The sequence below is a fragment of the Myotis yumanensis genome, unplaced genomic scaffold, assembly GCF_028538775.1.
Source record: "Myotis yumanensis isolate MYYU_CA2020_CCGP unplaced genomic scaffold, mMyoYum1.0.hap1 SCAF_23, whole genome shotgun sequence".
In the NCBI taxonomy this organism is placed as follows: domain Eukaryota; kingdom Metazoa; phylum Chordata; class Mammalia; order Chiroptera; family Vespertilionidae; genus Myotis; species Myotis yumanensis.
Genome location: NW_027223774.1, coordinates 6,133,946 through 6,149,583, shown reverse-complemented (window position 1 = coordinate 6,149,583; position 15,638 = coordinate 6,133,946). Strand labels below are relative to the sequence as shown.

General features: G+C 43.7%; 1 protein-coding gene across 1 annotated transcript; it reads right to left on the bottom strand.

The window, feature by feature from the left end:
• Positions 1 to 8,591: 8,591 nt before the first annotated feature.
• LOC139000303 (zinc finger protein 135-like) lies at positions 8,592 to 10,265 on the bottom strand. Its single transcript, XM_070402542.1, has 2 exons — positions 9,616 to 10,265; positions 8,592 to 9,114 (listed from the first exon to the last, which is right to left on the bottom strand). The coding sequence occupies exons 1-2, from the start codon at positions 10,263 to 10,265 to the stop codon at positions 8,691 to 8,693; spliced, it is 1,074 nt and encodes a 357-aa protein (XP_070258643.1). The 3' UTR covers positions 8,592 to 8,690.
• Between the last annotated feature and the right edge of the window lie 5,373 nt (positions 10,266 to 15,638).

Genomic DNA, 15,638 nt, shown 5'->3' with positions numbered 1-15,638 from the left:
CCATGTAACCTTCTCCTGCTTCACATGAGTCAATTGCTTTTTATGTTGTTGTAAGAAATGTCCAAACCTGTGGGAAATTTTTCTAAGTTTATTTGACCCAAGTCACCAACATTTGCCAAGAAGCAAAACAACAACACATTGAGTAATGCAAAGGGGAACGGCAGTTTTGCATCGGTTTCATACTGAGACTCAAAGGAGAAGACATATGGGGGTTACATGAAATTCACTGGTAAAAAATTAGAGTGTGGGGGGGAACTGAAGAGGGAAATCTCTGGGATTGGATAAAAAGTAAAAAAAAAAATAGACACAAACTTCTTTTTAAAATGTTCTTCAATAGTTAAGAGTTAATATTTAACACAGCAACAATAATAATTTTAGCTCTGAGGTCTTCTGTGTTTGGAGATTGTGCCCTTAGGACTTTGTAAAAAAGGAAATTTTCCTGAAAACCCAAAGGTATGTTATCCTAGATGCAAAAAATGCAATAGACAGGCTTAATAAGGTAAAGATTAACCTTTGCAAAGAAAACAAAACAAAACCAAGGAGGCTAGGACAAAACTACACCTGCGACTCCCTTTTACTTAGAAAGTTTTAACTTCAAACCATCATAGGTCGTTACTTTTGGCCTTGGAGTTTGTAAGATTCACCATGTGATGCCAGGATACCTGAGCTTGCCATGTTTAGTATACACCATCATTTTTGTCCATACTGTGGTGTTAAAACCTATGAGGTCAGGAGAAATTTCACTGAGTGGTTTATTTCCTTCGGGATCCATTGCTGACATCCTCCTGAACACAATGCCCCCAGTACTGCTGGTTTCCCTTTATTAGGTCTCCTAGAAGTATTCACTCTTCAGGCCAATAAAGCCTTAGGTTCTAAAAGTGGTCAAGGTATTTGTAAGGACAAGAAGAATGTCTTTCTGTTTCTTTTCTGTGACCTTCCACAATTTATGAGAAGCACCTGCTAATTAAACCCCAAATTACTGGCTCCTCTAATTCAAAGAGCTCCTCTGTTCAAACTGCAGAACAAGATAAGCTACTTTTAAGGCTAAATTCTTACATACCCCTCCTTCCTGCTGTTGTTACACCACAGGGATAACTCACACCAAGGAGTCTCTAGTTAGTAGAAAGTTTACTCCCCTCCACCCTTTCAAACAAGCCTCATTTGAACTCTTCACAACTTTTTCTCTAGTCATATTTTATAGGCTGGGGAAGAAACTGATAAGACACCTCTGTAGAACATCTGCCAGACTGTCTCCTGGAAAACAAGCAAACTGTAACTTTTAAGGGCAGCCCCTCTTATCTACACAACTTCAGCTCAGCCCAAGGCCCCTCCATTGGTTGTCCCATAGTACCAGGCACTACTGAAAAGCAGAAGCCACCATTTCTTCCCTGCCCTGAATTGATTAGCAATACTTGGCCTTTTACTGTCTTGGAAAGTAAAATAAATTTCCTCTTTGCATTACTTCTTTTAGTTGTGAATTCTTTCACAGGCTGTAGCACCACCCAAAACTTAACAGTATTCCTTTATGTTGTGGAGTTAAGGGAATTATTGTGAAAGAAGATGAAGGAAATGACATTGTAGAGGCATCATAATTTTCCCTTCTTTTCTAGCTTCTTTGGTTAGTCTAAGAATTAAATGGATATAACATAGATTAACAGGACAAAAAAATAAAAAAAGTTATTAACATGTATACCTACTGTATTCATCAAGCATGTCACACTTGCCGTCCCTGGGCTGCAGGAAGTCCACAACGAATATTCATTAACGATGACTCATTTATTTCAGGCCTTCATATTCAGCATGTCTCTATCAAAATAAACCTACATTTCTATGAAAAGTGAAGCTTTTATTTTTTTTGCGGCCCACATAAACTTAAACCTTGTTTATATGGCCCATATTAGCCTTTGAGTTTGACATATTGGTATATATGGAAACGACGAAAAAAACCAGAGTAACTGGCCAAAACAGCAAACACCATCATCTGAAAAGCCACCTTCCCCTACAATAAAAAATTGTTGTGTGTGGAGAGTGAGTTAGGATGGATTGTCAAGAAAAGCACAGTATGAACCTCAGCTGTGGCCCAGTGTGCTGTGCACTGTGGTGAGGGCTTGTATTCAAAAGGTCTCTGTTCCAACCAAAAGACTCATGGTGCAGACACAGGAGACAGGGAAGGAGGACAGGAATCCACAACATGATCCGGGCTGCAGGGAACACATGGTGAGAGCCATTGTCTCATTCTGCCAGTAGGGATATAGAGGACAGAATCACATGGCAGTGGGTCCTATGCATGAATAAGAGGTAAGCACCCGTCCAATGAGACCTGGATCATGTAGGCCTCCAGCATCTCTTCCAATATTACGTCCCAAAATTCACGTCAAAGTGTATCCTCTCCTCAAGGGTGTCAGTGTTGCCTATGAAGATCATTTGAAAAGGCAAGAAATTCATCACAGTGAATGGGGTCACAGCATGACAACCAACATGTGGGCAAAGGTGCAGAGACAAAGCGCTAATAACCGAGGTCTCCTGAGGGTCATAGTCTGTGCTGAGATCAAAGGGAAGGCAGATAAATTGCAGCTCACTCTTAAAAAAGGTTCCCCTGGAGAAACCACTGCAGCAGAGAAGTGATAGCCTCCCCCTGAACACGGAGGAGGGGGGAGGGGGGGTAAGTGCTCTGAGATGTAAAGGCATTGGGAGGAAAAGCATAACTGCAACCATGGAAACAGGAGCTGCAGCTGAGCCACCCTTGTCCTCAGACTGTACCTGCTCCAGTGAGGGCTGCACATCAGTGGTAGAGACTTTGTCTGACGCTGGAGAAAACAATGGTTAACATCCAGCCCCTTGAATCTGACACTTGTCTGTGGTGTAAACTTGGGGAGCTGACTTCATTTCTGAAAAAGACACTGAACTTCTTCAGCAATTAGATATGGGACGCACCACAATGAGACCTGAGTGGCACAGCACCTGCCTCCATGCAGCACAGTTGGTGGCTTCATATAGGTCCCATTTCTCACTAAAATGCACCCAAAGACAAAGCTGCTTGCGGGCATCTGGGGAGTGAGAAGTGCCTGCCTGGGAATGTCTCTGCAGGGAGTGGCTGGAGTTGCTGAGGCCAAGGCAGGCTGCAGGCACCGCTGCCTTACACAAGTAGACACCTTACCACTGGACCTTCTTCAATAATGCTGGCATGGACATACCCCATACTTGTTTTTCACAGTATGTGCCCACCGATGAGCCCTAAGTGGCAATGGAACTGTGACCTCCTGGTTCATGGGTCGACTGAAAACCCTTGCTGGGCTCTCATCATTAATGTCTCTCTCTCTCTCTACCTCCCTTGCTCTATGAAATCAATGAAAATATTTTAAAATTAATTAAGTATATTTATTAATTTAGTAAAATAAATTAAAATGTTTTTAAATATATTTTTATTGATTTCAGAGAGGAAGGCAGAGGTAGAGAGAGAGAAACATCAATGATGAGAGAGAATGATTGGCTGCCTCCTGTAGTCCCCACACTGGTGATTGAGCCCGCAACCTGGGCACCTTCCCTTGACTGGAAGCTCACCCAGGACCTTTCAGTCTGAAGGCTGATGCTCTATTCACTGAGCCAAACCAGCTAGGGCAATTTCGACATATTATTTCAATACAAAAAAATGTTTATTTCCTAAAGTAAAAAAGGCACAAAATGAGTGAAATTCCAACATCCATCTTTGTTGTGCCACAGTCCTATTGTTAAAGAAAATTGCCAAAACTCATAGCATATTAGGTAGAACATATGACGTTTTAACAAAGATACAGACTCAGCAAATACATTTCTGAGAAAAGGCTCACCATAAATTCCTAGAAAAAGTACAAACAGTGAGGCTGCACAATAAACTTATCCAAAAAATGTTTAAATAAATTATGATTGATTGAACAAATTATTCTCTAGGACAGCGGTGAGCAACCTTTTGGTGAGTGTGTGCTAAAAGCACCAAAATCTCTGACTCAAAATTCTTCTACGTTCCAACCCTAATGTTTTGAGAACTTGTTACACCTACTTGATATCTCTTAAGGTGTACGTATGTGAAGAACCTTGAAGAAATACATTCATTTGAGCGACAAAAACACAGTATATGATGAGAAGTAAATTTATTTTTTAATGTATACATGTACACTGATAGTCCGACAGAAAACTTAATGATTCCATTTGATATCATCAGTGGGGCTTTGCTGCTGTATCACTGATGACAGAGATTTTACATCAGGTTTATATTTCGTGACCTTCAGAGATATGCACGAGGTACTACTTTCATCTGTCAGGCTACTCCTATTATGAGACTTAACAAAATTCATCACTGAGAACAAAGATTCACAAGTATATGTGGATGAAAACATGGAGAGTAACACTATTGCAAAGTTTTTTAAACACAAAAATTTTTCTGGAATGGCATTCCAAGTCCTCAATAGTTTGTTGTCGACACTTCTCTCTGATACTCCTGACTCTAATCGCTTTTTTTCAATGTTTTCCAAGTCAACTCTAAGGTCAATGAATTTCTGTTTCCAAACTGAGCTACTCTGAAATTCAATCAACTGCATTTCAAACTCAGCCATTTCTATCCATGAAAACATTTCTAAGTTTAGTTCCTCCAGTTTTATGCTGTCTGGAAAACTCATGAATTTTGCTCTCTTCCAGTTCTCTGAATTTCGTAAATCTTGACAAGAACTGCTCAATAGTTGACTCCATGATGTTTAAAAACAGCTTTTGAAGGCTTTGACAGTCTGTTCTGTCATCTTTTGGGAGGTCTTTGATGTGCCTCTTGAGGTTTGGGAAAGATAATATATCTCTCACCATCCACATCCCTCTCAAGGACTTCCAGTTTCATTTCAAAAGCCTTTATGTTAGCAAACATAACATCAAGTGTCTTGCCAGTTCCATGTAATTTAACATTTAAGTCATTCAACTGTTCATAAAAATTGTAAATGGAAGATTATAAGAGAGGGTTTCACGTGTCAGCAAAAGTTACCGGCGTGTCATGTTTGCCATGTGTGCCAAAGGTTGCCCACCCCTTCTCTAGCATGTGGAGAATGTGAATCCCTAATACATTGCTAAAAAATGTAAAAAACTACAATCAGTTAAATTTTATTTTCTATTTTTTAAAAAATATATTTTATTGATTTTTTACAGAGAGGGAGATAGAGAATTAGAAACATCGATGAGAGAGAAACATCGATCAGCTGCCTCCTGCACATCTCCCACTGGGGGATGTGCCCGCAACCCAAGTCCATGCCCTTGACCGGAATCGAACCCGGGACCTTTCAGTCTGCAGGCCGACGCTCTATCCACTGAGCCAAACCGGTTTTGGCTTATTTTCTGTTTTTAAAGAATAGTTTAATAACTTTTAGAGAGAGAAGGAAGAGGGAGAGAAACATTGATGGAAGAGTGCCATATTGGCCAGCCACCTCCTGCACACCCACTTCTGTGGATATAGCCACAGCACAGGCACATATCCCACTGACAATCAAATCCACAACCTTGTGCTGCATGAGAGGACGGACAAGTACTGACCCACACTGGCCCTGGTGGTATATTCCATTTAGATCACAATTTGCTAATCTCGGTAAATTTAAACATTCATCTACTCAAAAACCCAGATTATTCACTGAAGTTTTGACAAAGGTAATTAACACTTATACACATACCAGGAATTATACAGAAATGTTTGTAACATCTTTGTTAGAAATAACCAAGTATTTATTAAAATGGACAAATTGATGGTGATATATCAATGATAAGAATATCTATCACAGCCCTCACTGGTTTGGCTCAGTGGATACAGAGCCGGTCTGCTGAATGAAGGGTCCCAAGTTCATTTCCAGTCAAGGGCATAAACCTTGGTTACTGGCAAATCCCCAGTAGGGGGTGTGCAGGAGGCAACTGATCAATGTTTCTAACTCTCTACTCCTCTCCCTTCCTCTTTGTAAAATCAATAAAAAATATATTTTTAAAAAAGAATATCAGAAAAAAAGATGAGTTACTAACATAACTTTAATGAATCTCCAAGTATTTATGAAACATAATTAAAGCAGAAAAATACTTAGAAAAATAAAGTTCTCTAAATCCTTGAAAACTATAAAATCTGTGAAGAACAGGGACTGGTTAAAATAGGTCATGAAGCAATTACACAGTGAAACATATGGTCAGCAATATGAATATAACTAGAGGCCCGGTGCACAAAAATTTGTGCACTCGGGGTGGGGGGTCTCTCAGCCTGGCCGGTACCCTCTTGCAGTCTGGGACCCCTGAGGTATTGTCCACCTGCTGGCTTAGGCATGCTCCCTGGGGGGACTGGGCCTAAGCGGGCAATCAGACATTACTCTGGCAGCCAGGGAGCCCTCAGGGGAAGTCCACTTACCAGCGGGGAGCAGGCCTAAGCTGCAGTTGGAAATCGTTAGCGCTGCTGAGGAGGCGGGAGAGGCTCCCAGCACCACTGCTGTACTGGCAGCCGTCAGCCTGGCTTGTGGCTGAGGAGAGCTCCCACTGTGGGAGTGCACTGATCACCAGGGGGCAGTTCCAGCATTGCGCATGTGGCCCCTGGTGGCCAGTGTGTGTCATAGTGACATCATTCCCAGTCGTTCTGCTGTTAGGGTCAATTTGCATATTACCCTTTTATTATATAGGCTAGACGCCTGGTGTATGTGGGGGCCGACTGGTTTGCCCTGAAGGGTGTCCCTGATCAGGGTGGGGGTCCCTGGCCAGCCTGGGTGAGGGGCTGATGGCTGTTTACAGGCTGGCCAAGCCCCCCGAGCCACCCAAGCTCCCAGTGCAGGCTGGTTGGAAGCAGCTATATAAGGTTTATTTATCTTCTATAATTGAAACTTTGTTGCCTTGAGCGGAGCTGACAGCCGGCCAGGGCAGGCGGGAAGCTTGGCTTCCTCCAACACAGGGGCAACCAAGCCTCCTGCTTGCTCCAGCTCCATGGCTACCAGCCGCCATCTTGGTTGGGTTAATTTGCATATATTGCTCTGATTGGCTGGTGGACGTGGCCTGTGAGTGTAGCAAAGGCACAGCGAATCTGCATGTTTTTCTTTAATTAGATAAGATGATGGTTTCAGTTTCACACACATGTCACGATTTCTGAAACACATGTAATTTACTCATAGCTGTTAAAAATGGTTCAAGATAAAACAAATGTACGTTCACCTATTTTGGAAGAACAGGTTTGGCAACTCTATATTCAATCCATATTCTCATGCCCTCTGGGTGAGAGTCTAAACTTAGTGACAGAAAATGTAATAAACAATGAAGAACTTTCACCCAAACCCACAAAAACCACATTCCTGAACTAAAGACAGCCGTTGTCTCCCATCTTTCTTTTGATGCCAGTGCACCAATGGCTCTGATGGGAACTTCTGAGAAGCTACAGGAGCAACAAAACATCTTGATTGTAATCAATGACAATGACTGCTTCACAGAAGATAAACAAGCCTGGAGTCCCTCAGATCTGTGTACACACAGCAATTGTAGTCTTTTCCTAAAAATAATGCCGGATGCATAGTTAGGTGAGGACCATTCCATCTAAAGGAGTGCAGTCTCATCCAACCACAATTAGCTCAGTGTTTCTGTAGTGAAAGGGTTCCCCCTGAATGCGATGGTCCTCAAACCAGTGACCATCACCCGTGATATTGTAGGCATTAGGGCTTATGTCCCTCTGCAAGACCTGGGTAAGAGATTGACTTCATACGTATTGGCATCGCTTGCAAACAAGAAAAAAATTCATGTTTCCAGACACACTTGAGGTTGTCACAGCTACACTCTCTTTGGAGTGATCTCTATGTGTCAAAGCATCCATATTCACATGAGAAGTAGAGTGTCCACAGTGTTTCCTAGACAAATATGGGCAGTAGTGTAAATTTGCCAAAAACAGCTGAACTAATTTCTGAACCATCCTGTTGCCCCATGGGCAAAAATGTTTGAGACCCCTAAAAGTTTTTCACCTCTTCATGCTTGGAAAGCCCAGATCTCCTTATAAACTAACCTATCGAGTAAATAGAACACCCCAGATTAAAGAATTCTTAAGAAAAAGCCTTCATTATTTTACAATCCATAGAGACATGAGACTGGTAGTTCTTCCGTTGATGAATTAGGCACGCAATAAACTCATCATTAGCATCTAGGGAAAGTGTGTCCCTGAAAATGGCAGGCCCTCTGCAACATTATGTTTACTGCGGCCAACTGTAATGCGTCCTATTTGGCAACACAAGACAGGGAAAGAAGAAAGAACTAAGGACTCAGGTATTCCTCATTTCCGTCAACAAATTAGAGTCTGACTTAGCTTCCCTGGGAACGGGAGGATGGTGACTGATGCCATCTGTAGGGACCTTATAGGTGGTTCAGCTGAATTACCTTCAGCAACAGAAATGTGCAGTGACACAGATCTGGCAGTACATCCTATATGTTAGAACGTGCAACATAATTACATAGTGTTCCAACATAAAAACACAGAAACACAACAGCAAAAACACTTATGGGAACTTTACATAATGTAGGTGATTAAATGTATGATACAATTCAGAAAAATGAGGACTCACAAATTTTCTTGTACTATTGTTAAGTCCTAAGAAACTACATTTCCTACACATTTAAGAAATTTCTCCCATTTGTACTCTTATGCGGAGAGGGAATTTAGAAATTTGGCTGAGAGATACCTCACATTAATTGCACTCTTTATAGCTTTCTCCAGTGTGAACTCTCTGATGATACTGAAGACCACTGCTGCTTTTAAAAGAATTCCCACATACAGTGCATTTATAAGGCTTTTCTCCCGTATGAACTCTCTGATGTCGATGAAGTGAAGAGCTCTTGGTAAAAGATTTCCCACATTCACTGCATTGGTAAGGCTTTTCTCCAGTGTGAACTCTCTGATGATATAGGAGACATTTTCTATGTTTAAAAGATTTTCCACAGTCACTGCATTTATAAGGCTTTTCTTCTGTATGAACTCTCTGATGAAGATGAAGGGCAGTTCTCTGTGTAAAAGATTTCCCACATTCACTGCATTGATAAGGCTTTTCTCCAGTATGAACACTCTGATGATGATGAAGGCCAGACTTAGTGGTAAAAGATTTCCCACACTCACTGCATTAATAAGGCTTTTCTCCAGTGTGAACTCTCTGATGATATAGGAGACTTTTTCTACGCTTAAAAGCTTTTCCACATTCACTGCATTTATAAGGCTTTTCTCCCATATGAACTCTCTGATGTCGATCACGGATGGTTTTAGTGGTAAAAGATTTTCCACATTCACTGCATTGATATGGCTTTTCTCCTGTATGAACTCTCTGATGAAAACGAAGAGTACCGCTCTGGGTAAAAGATTTTCCACATTCACTGCATTTATAAGGCTTTTCTCCTGTATGAACTACCTGATGGTAACGAAGGTAAATGCTCTGGGAAAAAGATTTCCCACACTCAAAACATTTATAAGGCTTTTCTCCCGTATGAACTCTCTGATGAATACGAAGGGTAGTGCTCCGGGTAAAACATTTCCCACATTCACTACACTGATGAGGCTTTTCTCCTGCATGAACTACCTGATGTCGATCACGGATGGTTTTAGTGGTAAAAGATTTCCCACACTCACTGCATTGATAAGGCTTTTCTCCAGTGTGTACTCTCTGATGATATAGGAGACTGTTTCTACGCTTAAAAGGTTTTCCACATTCACTGCATTTATAAGGCTTTTCTCCTGTATGAACTCTCTGATGAAAACGAAGAGTACCGCTCTGGGTAAAAGATTTTCCACATTCACTGCATTTATAAGGCTTTTCTCCTGTATGAATTACCTGATGGTAACGAAGGTGAGTGCTCCGGGAAAAAGATTTACCACACTCATCACATTTATAAGGCTTTTCTCCTGTATGAACTCTCTGATGAATACGAAGGGTAGTGCTCCTGGTAAAAGATTTCCCACATTCACTACACTGATAAGGCTTTTCTCCTGTATGAACCACCTGATGATCATGAAGACAAGTACTCCGTGTAAAAGATTTTCCACATTCAGTGCATTTATAAAGGTTTTCTCCTGTATGAAGTCTCAGCTGTCGATGAAGGTGGGTCTTAGTGGTAAAAGGTTTGCCACATTCACTGCATTGATAAGGTTTTTCTCCAGTGTGAACTCCCTGATGAAAATGAAGGGTAGTGCTCTGAGTAAAAGACTTCCTATATTCACTGAATTTACAAGGCTTTTCTCCCATATGAACTCTCTGATGTTGCTGAAGGATGTTCATAGTGGTAAAAGATTTACCACATTCACTGCATTTGTAATGCTTTCCTACAGTGTGACCACTCTGTTGATAATGAAAGCCAGAAAATTTGGTAAAAAATTTTGCACATTCAGAGCACACACAACACCCACTTCCAAGATGGAAATCTTCTTCCTGAATAAACGTGTGGGTGCAACTAATGTCGTTCTTACATTCTTTTCTGCTGAAATAATTTTTTCTACTTTGAAACGTCATCCCACGAATCAAAATAGCAGTTGGACTTTCCCTGGTCTGAGAAGCCTGTAGGTAGAGATGTCCAGATTCAGTAAGGACACTCTGCCCAACCTCCCCACAGGTGAAATGATTCTGGGACACATTGAAATTGCAGCTGTTTGCAAGTGACATCCTTTCCGGAATTCTAATGTAAGTCTGCTCTCTCACATGCTGCTGGTGAAATGTTGCACACAAAGAAAATCTTTCTGCACACGCTCCACACCTCAACAGTATCTGTCTGTGTTGTGTTCCCTGCAGCTCCATCACGCAGAAAATGTTTCCCAGGACTAGCCCACAACTCTCACAGGGGTGGCTCTTCTGGGAAGACAAGGCTAACTTGGGATTCCTTGCCTGTGAAAATCTTCCAGAAACCTTTTGTTCAGTCGGGGCCTCCACATTCTCTTCTCCACAGCAGCAACCTGAACAAAAGTAAATGTAGGTGAAGTGCATGCTGACCTGATATCTTCAACACAGATGTTTATCTGTCATGGCTAAACACGATTTCTTTATTTTTTTTTAAAATATATTTTATTGATTTTTTACAGAGAGGAAGGGAGAGGGATAGAGAGTCACAAACATGAGAGAGAAACATCGACCAGCCTCTTCCTGCACACACCCCCACTGGGGATGTGCCTGCAACCAAGGTACATGCCCTTGACCGGAATCGATCCTGGGACGTTTCAGTCCATAGGCCAACGCTCTATCCACTGAGCCAAACCGGTTAGGGCCTAGATATGATTTCATACAATGATTTTCAAGACGACTGCGTCAGACTCTCAGGAAATGGCTGCTATATATATAACATGACTCAAAAGGTCACTGAATGAAGAAAATCTTACGAAGGGAGGACAAAAGCATAGGCTGGCAGAAAAAGAAGAGAGGTAGCGGTCTGCCCATTATTACTCCACAAATGGCTTCCTTTCAGCCCTTTCATGCTGGCAATGCGAGTCTGTGTAGAATAATTCCAATGTGTTCAAAACCATAAATGATCAATCATATTAGAGCATGTGGTGTTCAGCGTCAATGTAATAATTCATATGTACTGTAAGGCCTGCAGGCATGGAACAATATTGGAGTGCAGTAAAGCGAGATGTTTTAGAGAGGTAGAGGTGCAAAGTTTAGAGAGGTTAAGGGTATCCACAGGCTGGGAATCCCAATAGAATGATCACTATTAAAACTGAAACGTGCCGAACCGGTTTGGATCAGTGGATAGAGCATTGACCTGCTGACTGAAGGGTCCGAGGTTCAATTCCGGTCAAGGGCATGTGCCCTGGTTGCGGGCACATCCCCAGTAGGGGGCGTGCAGGAGGCAGCTGATCGATATCTCTCATCGATGTTTCTAACTCTCTATCCCTCTCCCTTCTTCTCTGTAAAAAATCAATAAAATATATATTAAAAAATAAAAAATAAAAACCTGAAAAGTGTCAACATTAAGCAAGAAGTAGAATTGGGTGAGGAGTGGGCAATGGTAACAAAACATTGTTGAACAAAATGGGTTCCTAGTTATGAATGTAACAAAGCCCAGGCATAAAATCTCCCCCCACAGTCCTTCACCAAGGCAAGACTGCCTCTGGGTCTAGCCTGTCACTGATAAAGTCATGTTTCTCCTGTGATATACAAAGGATTCTGCCTCTTAAATCCCAGTTGAGCCACTGCATGGGATAAATGATGCAAATTTTAGAAGAAAAACTAAAAAGATGGATTGTCAGCAATGCGGTAGAACAACAAAGGACAAATGAAATCACGGGCAAAAGGCCTAGGAGACGGACATCAGCAAGATGGCAGAATCAGAGATAGAGAAACTTTCCCCATTCAAGAGTAAGTAGACAGCTACTCATGAGAAAAACATCCCACAGGAAATGGTAATAAGAGTATCATGAAGATACACAGCAATACAGAATACCAAATAAGGAAAACTGTATAGAAAGGATGACAGGAAACTGAGTGAGCAATCACATTTGAAGATACCTAAGGTCAACAATCTACACTAATAAAAGAGAAACATGGTAATTAGCGTACGACTGCTACCCTTCCCATTGGCTAATCAGCATATCCTTATGCAAATTAACTGTCAGCCCAGATGGCGGCCAGCAGCCATGCACTGAAGCGAGCAGGGAGGCTTCCTTGCTCCAGTGACTGCGGACTCCAACGTTCCCCGCCTAACTTGCCGACCTCTCAGCTACAACTCTAAGCAACTATGTACTATGTTGCAAATATAGAAGCTAAACAAAACCCCAGAAACCGGCTTTCAGTCAGCCCCGGACCGCAACATTGTATTGATGTTTTCAGCAGCGAGGCCTCAGAGCTAAAGCTGGCCCAGAATAAAAAAAAAAAAAAAAAAAAAAGAAACCAAGGAGCAGTTGGGAGCTTCAGTCACTCGCCAGCTGGAAAACAGCCCTCAGCCCCTCACCCAGACTGGCCAGGCACCCCAGTGGGGACCCCCACCGTGATCCAGGACACCCTTCAGGGCAAACCAGCCAGCCCCCACCCATGCACCAGGCCTCTATTCTATATAGTAAAAGGGTAATATGCCTCCCGGCACCGGGATCAGCGTGACAGGGGGCAGTGTCCAAACCCCCTGATCGCCCTGTGGCTCTGTGTGTGACAGGGGGCGGGGCCACAACCTCCCTATCCACCCTGCTCTGTTCGTGACAGGGGAAGGCGCCCCAACCCCCTGATCAGCCCTGCTCTGTGCCTGATAGGGGGGAGCTCCCCAATCCCCTGATCGCCCTGCGGCCCTGTGTGTGACAGGGTGCAGCGCCCTAACCCCCTGATCGGCCCTGCTCTGTGTGTGACAGGGTAGAGCCATAACCTCTCCATCGGCCCTACCCTGAGTGTGACAGGGGCGGCGCCCTAACCCCCTGATTGGCCCTGCTCTGTGGGTGATAGAGGGTGGTGCCCCAACCCCCCTCCACGGGCCTTCCTCTGTGTGTGACAGGGTAGAGCCATAACCTCCCATTGGCCCTGCCCTGAGTGTGACAGGGGGTGGTGCCCCAACCCCCCTGATGGGCCCTGCTCTGTGAGTGACAGGGGGCAGCGCAACAAGACCCTGATCCGCCCTGCTCTGTGTGTGACAGGGGGCGGTGCCCCAACTTCCCTATCGGCCCTAGTCTGTGAGTGACAGGGGGGAGCTCTTCAACCCCCTGATCGGCCCTGCTCTGTGTGTGACAGGGTAAGGAGCCCCAACCCCCCTGATGGACCATGCTCTGTGAGTGACAGGGAGCAGCGCAACAACCCCCTGATCGGCCCTGCTCTGTGAGTGACAGGGGGCAGTGCCCCAAACCCCTGATCAGCCCTACTCTGTGTGTGACAGGGGGTGGCGCCGCAACCTCCCCATCGACCCTGCCTTGAGTGTGACAGGGGGCGGTGTCCCAACCCCCCAATCGGCCCTACCCTGAGCATAACTGAGGGGGGCATCGCAACCTCCTGATCTGCCCTGCTTGGTGCATGACGGGGCGGCGCCCCAACTCCCCAATCAGTCCTGCTCTGACCCTGACCAGGGGCTGCACCTAGGGATTGGACGTGCCCTCTGCCACCCGGGAGAAGGCCTAAGCCAGCAGGTCGTTATCTCTCGAGGGGTCCCAGACTGCGAGAGGGCACAGGCCGGTATGGGGGACCCCCTCCCCCGAGTGCACAAATTTTTGTGCACCAGGCCTCTAGTAAAAGTTAATAATAATTAACTAACTAACTGACTAAGTAAGTAAATAAATACAGCAAGGGTCAGCCCTAGCTGGCTTACTCAGTGGATAGAGTGTAAGCCTGGGGACTGAAACGTCCTAGGTTCCATTCCAGTCAAGGGCACAGGTCCAATTTGTTGTGGGTTCAGTCCCAGTAAGGGGGCATGCAGGAGGCAGCTGACCAGTGATATTCTCTTAACATTAATGTTTCTCTCTCTATCTCTCTTTCTCTGTCTCCCTTCCTCTGAGAAATCAATAAAAATGTATTAAAACAAAAGGGTTAACCCTAGCTGGTTTCGCTCAGTGGATACAGCATCAGCTTTTAGACTGAAGGGTCCCAGGTTCCATTCTGGGAAAGGGCATATGACAAGGTTGGGGGCTCGGTCCCTGCTGGGGGGCGTGCAGGAGGCCGTCAATCAATGATTCTCTCTCATCATTGATGTTTCTATCTCCCGCTCCCTCTCTCTCCCTTCTGAAATCAATGAGAATATATTTAAATAAATAAATAAAAATAAAGGGTTAGCATTACCACTATCAGCCACTGTGCTTCTATTCTCATTGATCCTAGTGGCCTGTTCTCTAAAAGCCTGGACATTTAAAAACAAAAAACAAAAAACACAGAATGCCCTGGCCAATGTGGCTCAGTTGGTTAGAGCATCCTCTAGTGTATGGAAGGCTGGAGGGTTCGATTCTCAGTTAGGGCACATTTCAGAATGAGGCTTACATATCCGGTTTACATGTGTGCAGAAGGGAGCTGATTAATATTTCTTCCCCACCTCTCTCTCTCCCTCTCTCTTTCTCCATTTCTCGTCCTCTCTATATAAAAGGAATCTAATTATATAAACAGCTAGGGGTTCTGATGGCCTAAACGACCAAACTGACAACCGAATGCCGGAACTCAATCCTGAAGTAAGTGCTGGGTCGATGACCCAGCACTGACTGCTGAGGCTGGTGGGCAGGCAGGGCCAGGCAGGAGTCACAGGTGGGAGTCAGTCCCAGGTCATGTAAGTGGAAACCAAAAGATATAGAAACAAGGAAGACCTATCCCTCCAACTGGGGAGATATTGGCAGAAGAATAGTAGGGAGCCAGAACTCCCACCATCTCATAACAAAATGATTACCCATCTCCCTCCCCCTTCACCCCTCCGCCAACACACACACCTACAAACCTTGGGCCAAGTGGGGAACCTCGACTTCTACTCTCTTCTTGAAATAATGAGATGGCATTTCACCCTGACATTACCAGAGCAATAACAAAGCAAGTCAGATAAAATGGGCTTGACAAGATCCAGAGTTTCATAATGCTCAAAATTTCTAAGTTTCAATTATGAAATTATTCATACAAAGAAGCAGAAAGATCTAAAACTGAATAAAAGAGATAATAGAAACTAACACTATTAGTGATGATAGAGATATTTGATAATAAGTTTAACGCAGCCATCAAAAC